At 37.4% G+C, this 19,172-nt stretch overlaps 2 protein-coding genes across 3 annotated transcripts in view; both read left to right on the top strand.

The window, feature by feature from the left end:
• The window catches only part of LOC121327959 (tetraspanin-7), a 44,538-nt gene extending 40,777 nt beyond the window's left edge, over positions 1 to 3,761 (top strand). For both annotated transcript variants that reach the window (XM_041272346.1, XM_041272347.1), the window contains exon 8: positions 1,635 to 3,761. The gene's annotated coding sequence lies outside the window, so the exon portion shown is untranslated. The remainder of the gene's footprint in view (positions 1 to 1,634) is intronic.
• Positions 3,762 to 11,632: 7,871 nt separating this feature from the next.
• LOC121327747 (mid1-interacting protein 1-B-like) lies at positions 11,633 to 12,896 on the top strand. Its single transcript, XM_041271931.1, has one exon. The coding sequence runs from the start codon at positions 12,324 to 12,326 to the stop codon at positions 12,810 to 12,812; it is 489 nt and encodes a 162-aa protein (XP_041127865.1). The 5' UTR covers positions 11,633 to 12,323; the 3' UTR covers positions 12,813 to 12,896.
• The last annotated feature ends 6,276 nt before the right edge of the window (positions 12,897 to 19,172 follow it).

The following is a 19,172-nucleotide window of genomic DNA, read 5'->3' as shown; positions in this document are numbered from 1 at the left end:
TATAATATGATTTGCAACATGAATCTGTTTTAAGCTTGGCATTGGTCATTAAATATATCTACATTAAAACAAATATATGTTGTGTTTTAGTGATAAGTGTGGGGTGGGGGGGAGAATCTCCTTTTTTTTCAACATTTTTTTCTAGTATAAACATCTAAAAGTCCATTTCTTGAATGTGTTTATTGCTTTTTAATTTTTTTTTTTTTTTTAAACTGCAGAATCTCACAGTTGTCTTCAATTTTACATGATATAATTTATTGCAGTCTGTGTACTACATTCTTCCATAGTTCACTGTATGTCGTTTGTGCTCTTTTAGTAAGCAGTCCGGATCCAAGCTATTTAAATATAAGTAATGAGTATTAAACGGCAGCACTACCACTGTTACTGCACATAGTACTGTGTTTGACAGCTGTGATAAAACGCAATCTAAATGTATTAAGAAAGAGTACGCCTTTCCAGCTCTCCTTATTATATTTACGTTGTTTGAGGTTATGAGGCTAACCCAATACACAATGCTTGTATTACACTGTAGAAAGATTTACTACAAACATTAAAACCGTATTTGAAGATAAACCCGCAGGTGCCTGCAAGCCTGGCAGCATGAGCCCTCAATGGTCAGGGTGGGTAGAGGTGAAGAGACATGCCTGGGTGAGAAACACAGCCTCCACCATGGGGGGGGTGGGTTGTTTACACAATTTTTTGGGTTCAGTTTTAAGGGGGTATGAAACTTATTTTGATAGTTACAGTCAAGGCCACAGTCCTCTACCTACCTCAATGACCTGCTGTGGTGGTGTGTGCAAATTGTATAGGTTTATATACAGAACACGACACAGCTCTGGTTAGTATGTTAAGCAGAGGTCTCCACTCAGGAAACTGTTAGGTAAGCAAGATTGATACAGGTGAATGGACTGCTAGGAGATTAGTGTACAAGTACCATGCCTGCACTGTAGTGAAAGAGCAATGAAGCTGCATCCCCAGCCTAATAGATGTGATAAAACACTGACAAATTTACATAGAAAATAATGATGATGAAAATGTATATAGTACACTATATGCCTGTATGTTTCTGAGCAGTTTCGTCACTTTTTGGATACATCACTGACATACAGCAATTGTTTCTTTGTTTGATTAAGTTGAGGGCTGTCACATAAATAAGGATCATATTACAGAACACCTTTAAATATTATGTACGAATCAGGTTTTCAATAGCATATCAGTGGCCTTAAACAAAAGTTGCAAAATGTGATTTGAAGTATGATTTGAGAAACAAATATTTGGTGTATGACAAAACACATGGCCAAGCGAAGTGCAAAGTGAAACTTTATAATAACACTCAACAAATGACATACTAACTTACTATAAATCACAAAAACTGATGTTCTAGCCTGGAACTACTATTAAGCTTCTTTCTTTATTTATTTATTAAACTTTCAGTGTGAGCCGTATATTCTAACATCAGTACACAGGATTGTTACAAATCCTTAACGGTGATTTAGCTTATTTCTCATATTTTATTTTTAATAAACAGCCAATCTTTCTGCTTTATCTCAAACCGGTACATGTCACATTTGTGGAAAGCTGGTAATGTAAGAAATAAAATCTGATTTTTTTTTTTTGTTTGTTGTGTATTTCAGGGCGATGGACTGCATTTATCATCCTGAAATTGTGGAACACTCTTGGAGGACACTTCAAGAACACTAGCCACTCCCATTTTCATTCTCTACTCGCTTCAAACTGTAGTGCAAGAACTCGCACACTCCATTCTCATTCTCTCTGCTCACTTCTTATTGTAGCACATCATTCCTTGACATACAGTTGTGCCACGAAAACAAGCTTACTTTCAATACTTCAACCCTTAACGATCCCTGTTGGCCTCAAGATCAATGTCTCAACTTTATAACATAGGTCCTGTGCCACTGTGGACGTGCATGTAGTATCTGGGTTGTATAGTTGCTATTTAAAATGTGTAAGCATTAACGACATTTCTATAAAAGACAAAAAAAAACTGTTGATACATTCTAGTTTTCCATCCAGTACATTTTTATTTTCAGCCAAAAAGTAAAGATTTTCAGAAATGATGAAAGTATACATGAAAATAATAACAAGAAAAGAAAAACAATGTAAAGATGTAGTGCTTGAAGGGAGCACTTCTCGCGAATGTTAGAGTACAGTCTTTTAATCTTATTGTACATGTAACGCTTCTGCTTTTTGCTGCTATATTAAGTACATCACTGCATCTGATCCTGTTATATTATTATTACTAAGATGTGCGCAGTTGCTTTATATATGAATATTTTTTGTATTGTGTGTTATTTTTTTTTTTGTTTAGTAGGTCGGTGATACCCAAACAAGTCTATGGATTTCAAATGGGGTTAAAATAAGAAAAAAAACACTTCAGCATTCTCCTGGTGGTTTGTGTATAGTGTTGCAATGCAACTTGGGGTGTAATAAGAAAATGTAAAGCATTTCATTTTTAATGACATTATTACCTTGTAACTGCACAGTTTGATTTATAGTAGAACCTTAGAATTATGAACACCACCCATCTGAACTGACTGGTCGACCACACACAACACCTGAAACCGGACACAGGGCTCCTGGCTTCTGTAAACGGTGTGTTTAAATGAAAAACACAGCTCTCCTGGCTTCTTTTTGGTTATTATTATTATTATTATTATTATTATTGTTATTATTGTTCCTCATTTTAAATATGTAAACCTTGTATTAATACAGTACACATACAATGCATCATTGAACAGTTTGAGTTACAGACATTTCAGTCTTATGAGCATCCTCCAGTCCCTTTGTGTTCATAACTGTGGGGTTCTACTGTCATTAAGTGATAACCAAGGCTTCGCAATGAAAGAAGAAAACAAGAGTCCAGAACAGTTTCATTTAGACTTTATTCCACTCCCAATAGACTTTTAAGCAAATCACGAGTCCAGGCTTCGTGAGGCCTACAAATAATGAGTTGAAAATATGGCTGTCACTTTAAATTTATCTGGGAAATATAGTTTATCCTGCTATAGCCCTGTTCAGGTGCACATCAGAAACACAGTGCCTCATGAATATCATAAGCAGTTGTGCACTTCTGCCTTTCTCTTGCAAATCAGTGCAGCTGCTAACTGTAAAATCACATGGCCGCCCCCCCCCCCCCCCCCCCCCGCCCCATTTGCAAAGTTATAGACCGCCTCTTGAAAACCCTGCTGGAAAACACTGGAAAATGTTGTTCTTACTACTGAAACATCAAACACCTGTGCATTTACAGTAGGTCTAAATGGCTTCTTCTACTATATTAGATCACTGTTGCAATTGCATGGAGGGTCCCTTGCAGTCCTGTGTGCTGGAGTAAAGGGAGCACTGAATTAGATGACTGTAACCTTATTTAATAAAACTGATGTGAGTAGCTCAGGCTGGATGATTCAAAGCAGCCTTTTGTATTATTCTTTGTGTACTGCTCAGGCTGGATGATTCAAAGCAGCCTTTTGTATTATTCTTTGTGTACTGTACGTGTTTATTGTCTTGTTTTGGAGTTGTTGCAGGCTACCACCGTGATGTTTGTGTAGGTGGATCAGTGTTAAAAGCAAATCTAGAAAATTCATTAGAAAAAAACTGCAGTTAGAAAGGATTATAAAAGTTTGTTTAATAAAAAAACAACAAAACAAAACTTTTTAAACTCATCACTAGCTAGCATGCCAACAAAAGTATGTTGATATTGTAAGCAATTGTGATCTCTAATAATAAACAGTCATTACAACTTTCTCAATGGTGTGGCTTTGTTGTGAATAACTGATTGCTGAAAGCACAGTAATAATCTTAAATTAGCCTTTGCCAGTTGAAAGAGGAGATCATGGGTTAATGTGTGTTTCCCATTTGAAGTCCTTTTTCACCCAGGTTGGATACATAGAGGTTATTTCATAAACATCAATGGAGTATTGTGGTTATTCCATTAATAAGGATAAGACAACTGTCAGGAGTGAGCCCTTTCAGTTAGCAAGCTGCTAAATCTTTCTATAGAATAAAATAATCATTTAGACTTGCTGAGCTGATGGCTAGATTGTTCTGTCTTAAATATTTTTGAGTAATAACAGGTAGAAAGACAAATTTATAAGCAACCATCCTGCTAAGTGCTAGAAAAAGTCCCAGGTGGTTAAACGCTTAAAAGCTGGTTCTATCTTCTGCTGTTTATTTCTGGGGCTTTCTAAAGCGCTTGGAATTTACACCGTGGGTGTGAGGCAAAAAAAAAACAAAGTGGATAAAACTCTCTTCTGAATGCAAATACTGAGGTACAGTGTTTAAAGATGGAAACACCAAAGAAATGGAAGAAAATCAGTGTCCAGAAACATGCTATTTGTACTACATGAGCACAACACACATACGGTACTTTATCAGTATGGATACTAAACAGTTGTAATAGTGGTTCCTTTATTGTGAAATGTAAGCACCCCTGTGAGGAAGGTTATACTTGTATGTTTCTCATGATAAATGTTTGATTGTGAGTATCTAATTACAAAGCTGACACAATTGCATTGCAGTACAGTAATCTCCTATCCTGACACAATTTAAGCTAGTGACTTTTGTGACTGGTGATATTTGCAGGGTTATTATTAATCAATCATTTAGCAGGCGCTTTTATCCAAAACGACTTAAGAGACTAGGGGGTGTACTATGGGCGTACTGCTGCTGCAGAGTTAATTACAATAGGACCTCGCTTTTACGTCTTATTCAAAGAGCAGGTTATAGAAACCTGTAAACCTGTAAGCAAAATATGTAGATGACCATGACGTTGACCTCTGATTTAATATGGCTGCCTTTCTGAGTACACTTTGAGCTATTTTTTTACATTTGGCAAACTCAATTGTATGACTCTCTGTCAACTGTTGGTCTACAGTAAAAATGAACCATTTCACATTATTTAGTAGACAAAGAGAAAGAGATGCAATAGCTTTTATTGGACGAACTAAACAAAAATAACAGTCACAAGCTTTCAATATCTCAAAGGTCTCTTCAGGTGAAAGTAGGAAAGAGAGATTGTTTACATTCAAAAGGTGGCAACTTTAACAAAAAGAACCCATTTTGAATCATTACAATTCTAATGCAGGAGAACTTGGGAACTTAAATTTATAAAATTCCTGGATTCAGTAGGGATACTGGTTTACTACCTCATTACAATGTATAATACTTGTGTATATACATTGCACATTTGTGTATATAATCTCTAGCACTGCTATTGTGGGATGGATTTACTAATCTTTTCTCCACATTTTTGTTGTGTTATTCTTGTTTTGAAAACATGAAACTGCTTTTGGTGGTGGTTGGAGAAATGTTGCAGTTTTCTTTTGTGCAACACTGCATTTTAACACAAGATGGCACTATATCATCATACAATAATCATTTAAACCAGCTAAATGTTGAAATGACAGCTCTACGGTACTTTCTATTGTATCTGACAGATTATGTTAAGTTGGAAGCAGGCGTTCCCATCCTAACACCTATAGTGAATCAAGGATCTAATGCAATATTTCAAGTGAAAGAGCAAGCAGCTTAAAACACACACACATATAAAAGCCACTTGAACTTAATTACTCTACTGAACAAAATGGCCTACTGGTAGATCCACTGAAAAACTTGTACACTTTGCTTTTGATTAGTCAATCATTATGAATCATTTTGCTGAAATGTTTTACTCTATCTTTTTCTTAGTTTTTTCTTTCCTAACTTTTAGATGTATCATTCATACTTTACCGTTATTAACTTAGCATTGATGTCAGCAGTTTTAAATGCATGTTTGCTATAGCTTCTTTCAAAACTGCACTACAACATGACTATAGAGGCAATACTATCCACAGAATCAATGAATTAGATAAAAGCCTTTTTAATATGCTTTTTTTCACCCTGCAACAAATTGTTAAAGTGTTAACGATAGTCTGTGTGCGACTGAAACAATGAAACAGGCCTATGACCAGATTTATTAGCCTGCTCCTCCTATTGAAGATTACAGAAAAACCAGGCAGGCGGATCCCAACTACACAGCCCACTTACTCCATGTGACAGGGGAAGGCTTCCAAACAACCAAGCAGGAGCTGTTCTGCAATCTGATGTAAAACCGACCAGCACCTTGCATTCCGAGTCAGGTGACCCCCTTGTTCAAGGTCACAGTATCCCTGGTGACAGGTGTTCTGCATCTTCTGACGTCATGTGCTTTTTCAAAGACAGGTCAGTGGTGTTGAATACATGGCTGGTTGTTTTATGTTTTAGATCCATCATGTTATTGCTTGTGTGAAAGGGCTTGCATTTGGAAAGGTTAAGCGTTCTTATATTTCAATTACTGTCAAATTAGAGTACACATGTCCTAAGGGTTAGGTGCTGATTTTATTTCAGACAAACCACTATGTTAAACAATAGCCAGCAATTAATTTTGCTGTGCTTTAGTACCACTGGCATAACAGTTTATAGTGTTAAATGTGCTGTGTATGTGATCTTGGGCTAAGACCAAGAGAGACACACTGTCAAATCGAATTTATGAAATATTGTAATAATATCCTGATTTTGGCTATAACATACCACATCCCATAGTGTCCTGGATCGCACTTCCAAAGGTAAGGAGTAAAATATAAAAAAACTGTGATCACAGCCAATATGTACCAGTATGCAGTATGTTAAAACATTAGATTACAGTAATTGCAGTGACTTCATATTTGGATCCATAAGTTACATTGAAGTTCAAATGGGGATGTGTGATTTTTCTCTAGGATAAAGAATGAAATGTACAATTCTACAAACAAAATAATGAAAAACAGTTGATTGGAATGTGGAGATTAACCACATAATCTTAAACTACAGCTAGCCTCCCCAGTTTCAGATCAAAACCAACAAACTGGTATTTTCTCAGGCCTCATCTGCTGGCTGCTGGGGCTAGTGCCCACCCACTAATGAGACATCCCCTATAATGTTCATATTTATTTGTCTTAAATTGAATGTTAACCACCTCTCCCAGCCTCTGTTCCCTTCCCTCCATTTCATCTCTCAAACTATGATTCAGCATTTAAAATATACGTGTTATTTATACAATTCTTTCATAACCCCCACTTTACACAATACTATTTACAGTATATACACACAAACCCACTCTTTGTGTGCAGGGCTCCTGCCCTGCCAAGTCTATTACTTTTAGCTGCAAACCCTGATATTTTTTTTATAAGGATACATCAGATTGACCATATTGATTTGTTGTATAATTTGATTTCCCAGAAGTTCAAGTCAGACAAATAGAAAGTATTGATAAGGCTTAGGAAAAAGATAAGGGCATGTAAACTAGAGGGAAAGAAAGCTGGGATGTCTTGTTAGACTTACAGTCGCTCCGCAGCTTTACCAGCCCTGGGTGCTAGCCTCGTTAGCAAGAGAGATCCCTGCTCCGTGCAGAGACAATTGGAAAATGGGCTCGGCTCCAAGTCAGACGACACTAGTATTTCTTCTTGGTCAGACAAACTCTACTGAGAGAGTCGGCGTAAAAAATGTGAAATGTATAAACCATTGCTTTTAACCACGAGAAGCTTTTAATGTTGATTTTATCTTCCATTTCTACTCATGAGAGTTGAGTGACACCGATGTCAGCAACTGCTCCATCCCATTGCCATTTAAGTAGTTCTGTTCTGTAAGAACGTTCTTTATAATGAGGGACTATTCTGCATACCCTTTCTATAAGATACAGTCAACTTAAAGGTACCCTGTAACATAAACGTTTTCGTAGAACACATTTTAAACACAGTTAAGAAGACTGTTACTTCACAAACACATGCTGAAAATAATAACTTTACAGGTGTTTCTTGAACACTGTAGCACAAAAAAAGGGCTTCCTTGATCTAAAAACAAAGCTCGAACAAATTGAACGGTTTTTGTCTTGTTCACAGCGACAGAAGGTTAAACAATAGCAGAAGCAGAATGTAGTATATACCCAGTAATCCTATCGCATCTCAAAATCTTCCAGACAGCTTAATAAAAAATAAAAAAAATTAAAATGCAGTGTGGTTCATTTTAATAAAATATAAAGTACGCTTACTGGCTGTAACAAATATATATGATAGGCTACAAGTACAAAATAAACAGGATGGAAATAGTGAGCAAAAACTTTGAAAAGGATCTTGGGGATATAGCCTCTTATTTAAAAGTATCTTGCCAGTGTGGTGAGGCAATTCAAAATGAAATAGAATGTTCGATTACATACATAACAGTAATGCTAAGACTACATAATGCCCACTTTTGGTCACACGACTACAAAAAGATCCCTGATCCCAAGATTTAATGGCATGAGTTATGAGGACAAATTAAAGGAATGTAATCTTATCAGCCTACAAAACATATGTGAGAGAGAGATTGCAATAGAAATGTATAAAATCCTAAATGGTATAGATAAAGTTAGTCAAAGTCACAGAGTAGTTCGAGAGGGGATCTAGGAGGCAGTTTTTTACACAGAGAGCTAAAATTCAATCAATCAATCAATCAATCAATCTTTATTTTATATAGCACCTTTCATAGTGGACCACAAAGCACTTTACAAGATGCAGTAACAAGAAGAAAATCCATTTAAATACTTTAAATACAGAGAAATGCATAATACATGACTGTAGCATAATACATGAAATAATAGCAGCCACACAGCAGTTAATAGGAGATATCAGACTTAAAGAGCATGGAAAGCAAAAGAGAACAGGTGGGTCTTGAGAGTTGATTTAAAGCGAGAGATGGTGGGAGCATCACGCATCAAAGCTGGGAGAGAGTTCCAAAGAGTTAGAGGAATACCCAACCAGGGGATCTAAAACATCTGAAAAAACAGGAACCTCTTCTCATTCACAAAACGTATTAGGTTATTGTGTTAAATACACAGAAGTATGACATGGTAAAGCACTATATGGAACGACTGTGCAAAGTGACCATGGTAAGCTTCTGTTAATCCTCTAAAGAGCAGTGTGGGAAGCAGACTGCCACTTTATGTACTGCATATGTAGAAAGAATACTTCATTTTCACTGCTGCTGTATCCATCCACTAAGAACCTTATTAACAGCTATTTAATCCCTAAATCTTTAATGGCTTTATTCTCCAGGGGTGTTGTGACATCACAGTTAATTAACTGATCTCCACCCTCCTCTGGGGTATATTTCTCAAGTCATATTCGCGAGGTGGAATGTTACAGCTCAGCGATTTCAAGGAGAAGGCGGCCTCGGAAGGCTATCCTTCACAGCACTGGCATATCTGCACTACACCCTTTGAACATATAGTATTTTCAGGGCCCTAACCTGTCCTTCCAAGGTAACTGAAAACTGGTTTGTTTGGTGCTGATGCATTCTCGTCCATTCAAATTCAAATTCTCGTTCATTTAAAAGGCTCTGGCCTACAGTTTACTTCATTGTATAAACTGGACAAAATACCAATAAACAGGGCTCGAATTACGCGGTGGGTGGGGGGTGGGGTCGAGTTTTGACTCGCCCACTAGGGTGACCACTCGTCCCTAACTGGACTGAACAGTCCCTAAATGTAAAGATCAAGTCCCTGTCCCGGAGTTAATTGACTCCTAGACACAGTCAAACCATAGCACAGCTATTTAGAGCAAAGCCCCTCCACTGCCCAATCATTTCTCAATGCCTTAGGTGTCCTCAGAATGATTGACACATTGTACAAAAATATAGTCCCACTCACACATCACATGCTCCCTAACGCCCTGACTCTGGTCTTGCTTTGGGCACAGCAAAATATAATAACAATAATAATTAGTAGAATATTATTTTAATTTCAAGCTAGACAGATTTGTCTTTGTTATGCAAAATGGCTTACTTGGTCGAATTGACAGCACTGATAGTGATAGCTCGCTAAAGAAGTTTTTTTTTTTTAATTAAACTATAGTATAAAATGTGTAAGAGTTTAAGAGAAACAAAGCTTCTTTAGCGTCGAACAGTTAACACTGGGAGCTAAAATTAAGATCAGTTATCGTGCTTGTTTAGGGTCTAGCATGCGCAGATTATCTGTCATGAGCATCATGCAGCAAAGTTGGGGTAAACAGGCAGCGAATATGTTGATGAGGGGCGAAATGGACATTTCTACATTTTCTGGTCATTCCTGAAATGTTTTTAACCTTGCTAGGATTGGAAACAAAACATGTTATATTTGGACATCCCTCCCTCCTACCCTGTAATAAACTTTAAATCGACCCCTGTCAATAAGTGATTAATATTACATAATAAAAATAATAAATCTAATGACCATTGGACAAAGCAAAGTTATAACATTTATCATCACGTCCATTTAGATTGTAAAGCTTCTTGTTTTGTACTGCCTTCAAATAGTAACATTATTTGACAAGACGTTTTCATATGAAGTCTTGATCAATACTTTGGATTGAGGTCCGGAAGATCAATTAAAAGGGGTCTGGTTTCATTGCTTTGCAAAATAAAATCACAACACACACAGGGCAGGATTGCACTCCGCTGGTTTAAAGTGTTAAGTTAAATTTTCTGTAGAAAGATTTCCCTAAATTAATCAAACCTTACCGAAGGTCACAGGGTATGTAGAGATGTATTTTATTTTGTTTAAATATGATTGGCATTGCAGATTGGAAACTGCTTACATAACATTTACTGTTACATATATTTATTAATGCAATGCATTTGTTACTTTAATAAAATTAAAAATCTGTACAAAAGTGACTGAAAAGGGTTAAGATTACGTATTGTAGTTTGATATTTAATGTGTTAGGCCAGTATGGGTTGGTGTCGTTTGCTTTGGCTCATTTAGGCACCAATGGTTAACTGTTAACGCCTATGTGTTGCCTCTAACTTGGCAGAAGCCTGGGCATCAGAAACGCAAGCAGTCGGACGAGGAAATCCTACTCTGATTGGCCAATTCAGAATGAATCTTTTTGCAGTCGACTGGCAAGAACGTGATTGGCTGAAACCGAGGGTAAGTCTGTGGTCTGATGATTTTCTCTTGAATATTCATTATTTACGTACAACACGTGGGCACAATTGTGCATGACTGTTGTGAGAATATTATACTTTATTATTGTTACTTTAGATTTCAGAATTAACCGTGACAGCTCGATGCGTTTGTTTGTGAGGTGTTTCTAAGCTAAATAAATAAATAAATAAATATACGCTGCAAACGCGAAGGGATATTTTTTCTTTACTCAAAATAGAATGAATACGTTTAGTAAATAACAAGGAAAACCGTGTGACAGTCTGTAAATTAAAAAAAGCAACTGTTACAGTAGGCTACAAACGTATTCATTTTTTAATGGCCGTGATTCAATGCAATTGTGTATAACTCTAAACAGATCAAGGGAGCCTTTCTTTAAATCCCAATATGTATACTCTTTTATATTTTCCAATATGACCTAATAAGAGTAATAATAATTGAATGTTGCATAAACAAACACACATATTAATATAATTAAGTGGTGGGATATAATACTAGCAATTATTATTACCTAGGTTACTAGTTTGTTTTTTTTGGGGGGGGAGGGGGGCGGGTTGTTTTTTTTAAATCAAGAATAACTAAACAAGGAAGTGAAATCCAGGGACACACCCTACTCTGCCCTCAGTTGCTGGGTTACAGAGACCAGCCTGCGATCAGTAAGGTTGGCTTCGGCGTGCATGAATATCTGAGAGGCGAAGGCAGGGGAGGGGCTTTTAAAAAGTCGAATGTAGCTCATGTGTGTTATTTCAGGCCGTTTGGATCCGGCTCCAACCTGTTCTAAACGAGAGGCAGCACCTGGTTACACCTTTGCATATAAATCAATACCCGAACCAAGCAGGAAGCCATACATTTGCTTTGGCAATAAAAACATAAACTAAAGGAACAGCAACACAGACACATCATCTGGGTGAAAAAGAAATACAGGAAACTACAAGTCGATGCTTGATCGGATCTGAACACTTTTGTAAACCCGCCGCGGATCATACACTTGGGTGTGTTTTGTACCAAACTCAAAAGGAGGAGACCCCTAGGCTGTGTCGTTGTATAACTGCTGCCACAGAACATGAGAAGGTTGCATATTGAGGAACTAACTGCACTCAAGATACAGTCATTTGTATCACTTCAGAAATCAGCCACTGCCGTTGCTAGGATCCAAGTGGATTGCTAATACTGTATCGAGGCAATATTAGTGGAGCAGCACTACTTAGTGTGCTAAGAAAAATACCAAAGACTCTTAATCTGACTTGAAGGGGCTGCTTGCAGTTTGCACGGTCTGTAATTGCTTGGACGCTGACAGCGTGTGCTGCTGCAATAAAGAAAACCTGCTGTGTGACACAAAGAGAATTATATCGCAAACATGATGCAGATTTCGGAATCCAACAACCAGAGGCATTCGCTTTTCAGTGCGATGAACCGCTTTATCGGGGCGGTTAACAACATGGACCAGACTGTGATGGTACCGAGCCTTCTGAGGGACGTGCCGGTGGAGTACGAGGAGGAGAAGGACGCTGTAGTTAACAACGCTGTCGTATTAACCGGAGGCAGCGGGGCTGCCAGCTACTTGACAGACAGGGACATGTACAGCTACTATGTTTTGCTCAAATCCATCCGGAACGATATTGAGTGGGGTGTCTTGCAGCAGGGAGACGACAGGAAAAAAGAGAAGCTGAGCACCGCCGTGGATATCTGCAGGCTCGACCCCGAGGAGGAGGACGAAAACCTACAGAAACAGTTTCATTTTCACCTGAGCGGACTGCACACGGTTCTCTCGAAGCTCACGAGGAAAGCGAACACCCTCACCAACAGATACAAGCAAGAGATCGGCATCGGCAGCTGGGGGCAATAATGGCACATTTCCGCTGGATCAGGCAGGCGCACTGTTGTTAAGTTAGATTGCTTCTTACAAGTGAAAACTCGAAAAGCTTAAACACTTAAAACCTAATTATATATATATATCTATATATATATATATTATATATATATATTAATATTAATATCTATACAAACACACACAACACACACACTTAACAGTAATTGTCAACATTTTGATGTTTTTTACTTAAAATGAATCTCTGTATTCTTCAAAGCGCTATTGCTAGTTTTAAAAAAAACGATCAGGCGTGGTTGTAGGTGGCCTCCGCACCAACATCCATTGCAGATACACCTCTAACGTAGTGTATATAAGATATATATATATATATATATATATATATATATATATATAGATTATATATATATATATATATAACAATATTTGTTAACAAAGAAAGTATACTAAAAAAAAAGAGTGGCACGTGTTAAACACATATTTTAATGATAACGGAACGCACAAACGGGATTGCAAGAGGCGATGCCGTGCATTGTTATTACTACAATATTACTAGCAAATGAGGTGAGGCTGGAACGACAAGCCAGTGAACCGATGTTATAAATATTGTAAGAACTCGTGGAACCAACTGATAATTCTATTTTCTGATTGTGTAGAGTAATGAAGTTGCCCATGACATGACTGTAAAATATGAATGATTTAAAAAGCTGTAAAAGATTCTTTAAACTTTCTATTTTTTTTTTTTTTTTTACATGCTGACATAGATTGTACAGAAACAAATAAAAGTATATACGTCTATTTGCTGCCTCTCTTGTTTATTGCGTTTTATACTCGGTGAAACCTGTCGGCAGGCTGGATGGTTTGGAACACTTAATTAAAGATTCAGTGACTTTTATAATAAGAGACTGTGATATAAAAAAAAAAAAAAAAAATGAAAATAAACATAAACCATATGAGCTTCATGAAATCATTTGAATTTGAATTTAGCTGAATCACCATTTTAACTTTAGGTTGGGTTATCGTGATGTGCTTCCTGTTTCCTGTTTGTGACATTTCATAAAGCTGATGAAATGGGTGTGTTTGTATCTCGAGCTACAGGGTTAGAAACTCACACTAATCCTACACTCAGTCTTTGATTGCAGGTGTATTATTGACATGATTAGGTGCTAGAAACCTGCACCCTTCTAAAATCTACTAGTACCTGAGTCTGTGGGGTTACATTTTGAAGTTGTTTTTAAAGCTACGGGAGGAAAAAAATATTTAACAGGGGTCTGGTTGCACAAACTCCTGCCTCTTTATCATATATATAATACTTAACTGAGGGTATTTCTGAAACCCAGGACTGAGTTTCTGCCCTTGTGTCCTCTCTGGAGTCCAGCCTTGGCATTGGTCCTGGTGTTCTCATGCATCGTCTTCCGGGAGCAGTTGTCCTGCCTGTCTCTCTTTCAGTAATCCCCATTTGTGCTTCTTATACAAAGATAGCACAAACAGTGGCTGAATAAGGAGACTTGTCGAATAGTCAGAGAGAAGGTTTAAAAACATGTGGGAATTTTGTTAAAAGTTTGCTCGGCTGGTGAAAGCTTAGGAAACAAACACAACTCTGCGAGAAAATACCTGAAATGTATAAAACCTCAGACCTCTATCAAGATTCCACTCCAGCTTCCTTTGATTTTGTTTTCCCTCACTGCATATCCCCATGAATGTCACGCTTTAGAGTTTTACATATCTAGAAGATCTGTTAAACTTGGAAGATTATTTCACGCTAGTTATTAAGAGTATCAGAATCTGGGCATATAAGGAAATGCTTTAGTTTGCTTTATTGGTTCAATTAAGTAATTTAAATTATGACTGGTTCAAATAACTGAACCAGAGCGGCCCTCTACACTTCTGGTCTAATGTAAAATCCTTTTTTTTTTATGGTGCCAATTTTAAACACATACTTTCTTCAGATGTGATGTGTTTTTACATCAATTAAGTATCAACTGGTTGAAGAAGGTAATTGAATCTGTAAAAAAAATGTTCACAGATGCCTTGTATTTAAAAAGGAGATCAACTGTTGGAGGAAACTGAAGTCACATGTTTGTTGAGTGAGTTTCAACCCTTGCTGATTAGGATGGCTCTCCATCTGTGCCAGCTCTTCGTGCTTTCGTGGAACTTGTCCATTGAGACTTCTTCCGGCAAAATGCGAGGAGTTGCAATGCTCGCCTGCCTCCCCAAATGTTCTCTTTTTAATGAAGTGCTCGTTAGAGCGTTTATAAATGGTGCAGAGAGACCGGCCTGCATCACAATGTTCTGTTGGTCTGCCAGCCCTGAATCAAGTTAACTAGATATCAAACATTTTTAATTTCTGGAGGCGCTGAACTACTGTGGTAATTGGAGCAGTTAATTTGAAGCCAAAGTATTGCCAGGTGAAGGAAGCAAGAACGTGTTGTGATTTTCTCTTGCTTTTGCGTTATTGTGAAGAAACTGAATGGAGCAGGACCTAGTTATCCCAAGGCAGGAATCGCAGGTCCAACCAGCTGAGCCAGCAATACGTACTGCATGCGTAACTGTCACAAAGATATGTTATGGTTGAAGTGAGCCTTTGTTCATGGTCTTGTCTACTAATTGAAGTCAGCATCTGTTTATTGTTTTTTTTTTAAACCATTTATGTTCCAACCACAAATATATTTTTTTACAACTACATCTTTTTATTGTACAAATATCATTGTAATAAACTTGACTGATATATCTATTAATACGTTTTTGTGTGTGTGTGTGTGTGTATATATATATATATATATATATATATATATATATATATATATATATATATATATATATATATATATATATATATTTTTTTTTTTTTTTAATTTAGCCAATGGTTTTTACCCTGGTTTTCTCCCCAGTTCGGAATGCCCAATTATTGTTTTTTTCCCGGTTCACCGCTGCAACCCTCCGGCGACTCGGGAAACGGAGGCTGAAACATGCGTCCTCCGAAACGTGATCCTGCCAATCTGTCATTTTTCACACTGCGGATCCACATCCTATAGTGCAACACAGATCTGAATGCCCTATCAGCCACAGGGGACGCTGGTGTGCGGTGAACCATGGATTCCCCTGCCAACCTAATCCCTCCCTACCCGGGTGGCACTTTTGCGCTGCCCCTAGGAACCCCCGGTCACGGCCAGCAATGACCTGGATTCGAACTTGCGATCTCCAGGCGTTTTTTTAATTTTTAAAACCCTAAAGAACACAGTTAGGCATGGCCCCAGCAGCCACTGAATTCACCTCAATTCTGATTTGAACAACAAACCTGTACAGCCCTGCGCTTATGGACAGTGTGTGGTGGATTTGTGATGTGTTTAAATTAAAGTCTCCTCTAAATGATCACCGCATTGTGGGTACAGACAACCATCAGCTTGCTGGTATACTTTTATTAGACATAAGCACATTTAAATGCAAAGTCCAGACCAACCTGTGGGCCGCAAGTAAATCCCTGGTTGTACCTGAGCATTTATCAAAGTGAATACCGACTCTACCCATTTCCACAAAATCAAACCCTTAGTCAAGAATCCCATCTGAGGGTGCATACAAATAGCTTGTGTACCAACTGTATTACCACAAAACTGAAGTATATGTCCCTACATATACAGGTTACTAATGGATTTAAAAAATGGAAAATATTTACACTTCATTTGAAGAATTCCAATTATCTGCAATATCCATCGCATATGGAACAATTATACAGACTGTATATCTTTAACTGTACTTGCTGTAGCTTCAGAGCGTATAGAGGAAACCGGATGCTTCTGTGGTCCAGTAGTGCCACATTGCTAGTACTCGGAGGAGTAATTCTGAGTCATATGTATTTTATCACAGTGGAATAAAAATACATGCTATGAGTTGCTGCAGAAGCTCATTTAAATTAATTTCTGTCTTAATGATTTCACATGTTCTTAAAATGCATTTCCTTAAATTAACCTCAGTATATATTAACTCACACCAGAGGTTAATAACTGCAAATATGGGATATATTTTCACTTGTGCGATGCTTTGCCTGCATGATTTCAGCAAAGAAAAGCATAATGAGACACAGCAGTTGAAAAGTTCCAAACACTTGGCAAATGAGAAGAAATATTGTTACCAATTCACTTTGTCAATGTTCCAACCACCAACGGAGCCATGCAGACACATGGGACAACTGGAACACAGTTTTTCATATTAGCTGTTTTGTTGCACAGTCCCTGAACTCAGACTTCTGTCAAGTGGCCCTCTTGTTCATCTACATTCAACAGGTCTCAAAGGAATGTCCGTTGTGATCTCAGCAGGGGGAAGGTATCCTCATTACTTGACTGTTTGTAAGTGTTCTAAGGCAGTAACTTTCACATGTGCTAGCAATTATACCAGTAGGAAAAATCTGAGACAGAATGTTCTCTGTATCGAAAGCATGTCTGGGTCAAAAACAATGCTCATTATAAAGGTCAGAGATGAAGAGGAATATGGTCAGCAATCAGCAGCAGTTTGATACGTGGATTCTGTTTTTTTTTTTTTTCTGAAAGAACCAGTGTAAAGACACAGCTGGATTTTATTAGAGCATTTCACAGCACCAGACAGCCCCCTGGAATGCACCAACCACCTATTTTGGTTGGTGCAATCCAGGATGATTCCTCAGTGCTGGAAAATTCTCTACAGAAATCCAGCTGTGGATTATCAGGGTATAGGCTGATTAAATCAAACCCAAGGTCCTACCAGTCTGTTTTTATAAATACCGGTACTACACACTTTGATAACCATGTCTTTTTGTGGTGTCAGCTCTTATGCCTTTAAGCAATTTGGTTGACAGTAACTCAGCATATTCACTTTCTTAAAGTGGAATTTGTGTACTTGAGTTAAAACGGGTGGCTTGGGGATTTTAAACAAACATAAGGAGGTAAACTGTTTTAAATTCAAACATCCTAGCATTACCATTTAACAAAGGGATAAACTTGCAAAGCTCTGAAAGGATCTTAGTGCACCAATTGTTTTTTTGTTTTTTTTAAGTACATTGTCAGTCTTAATCTGTGTTGCCGAACATATAAAAGCGTTCAGTGTTCGGCTTAAATTATTGCGCTGTTTATTTTCTCCGGTCTTCTAACTTCTTTTCAAATGCTTATGCTAAAGTATGTTTCCTATTGGTTGACAGGAAAATAATATTATGCCATGTCATAAGAATAGAATGCTAAAAAAATGTTCAGTGCTTATAGTGTTATTAGACGATAATAAAAATAATAAATGTACTACTACTACGACTACTACTAAATAAATGTGGCGTCATCAGCCCCCGATTTGATGTTCAAGGATCTGGAGAAGTGGCAGAACAACCTGCTACCTTCTCGTCAGTTTGGATACATTGTACTGACCACCTCAGCTGGCATCATGGACCATGAAGACGACAGGCGAAAACACACAGGAGGCAAAATCCTGGGATTCTTTTTCTAAAATATGTAAAGGCACCTGCAAATAAAATGCTTTCAGTGGGGGGACGGGACTACTAATAACAATATCAACATCTGTACTATGTATGTGTTAGCAGTGCTTTTCAACATTAAGTTCAAACAACAAGGAAGTTGCTAGTGGAAGGTGCTAAACCACAGCGTCGAGGTAATATACTTTTTATTTATTTATTTGCATAATATCAGTTCTAAAGACAATTTCCTCTTAACACTTTACCATCAGATGTTCCACAATTCAAGCTGTATTGCAGCAATAATAGAAATAAAAAAAAGTGTATTACTGAACATCTTAAGGTTCAATGTTAAAGTTATTGATGAGCCATAGAAATAATAAAAATGCAAATGTAATCAAAACCTGAAATTGCTGCCGGTCCATATCATTATGCCAGCTCCCTCTCAGGCTATTGAAAAATAAGTAGTGAAAGCAATGTATACTGAATGTATTTTATGAAACGTGTGTTTATTCATTGTTATTCAAATATATTTTCTTCACGTCACATCTGTTTTCTAATACCTCGCATATAAGCAGTTTTTGGTCGGCTAATACTGTAGCGTGCTCTTGTGTACTGCGATATCGACCCTATGGTAGTGTTAGAGGTTCCGAGTTCGCGCCTGCTTGTGCAGTTAACCGACATCGCTGCAATATTTACAAGTGGACTTTTTAAACGTGTTTGCCAGGGCTTTGTTTCCAAGGGCAACACAGCTGCATTAAAAGATAATTCATACATCGGCAATAACAACTGTTTTATTATTAACCATGACGTGTGTACAGCAACCCCTCCAACGTTTTTTGTTTTTTTTAATGGTTTTCCATAAATGTACCACTATTTGGGGGAAAAAAAAAAACATTTCCCTTTAAAAAGTCATATAAAATCAGTTGTTTCTGAGATCCATTTTCTAC

This window comes from Polyodon spathula, chromosome 15 (assembly GCF_017654505.1).
Source record: "Polyodon spathula isolate WHYD16114869_AA chromosome 15, ASM1765450v1, whole genome shotgun sequence".
Classification (NCBI taxonomy): Eukaryota; Metazoa; Chordata; class Actinopteri; order Acipenseriformes; family Polyodontidae; genus Polyodon; species Polyodon spathula.
This window is presented reverse-complemented; position numbering and strand designations above follow the sequence as displayed.

Excerpts from the sequence above, each read along its gene's own strand:
- LOC121327747 (XM_041271931.1), top strand. The coding sequence starts at position 12,324 with ATGATGCAGATTTCGGAATCCAACAACCAGAGGCATTCGCTTTTCAGT.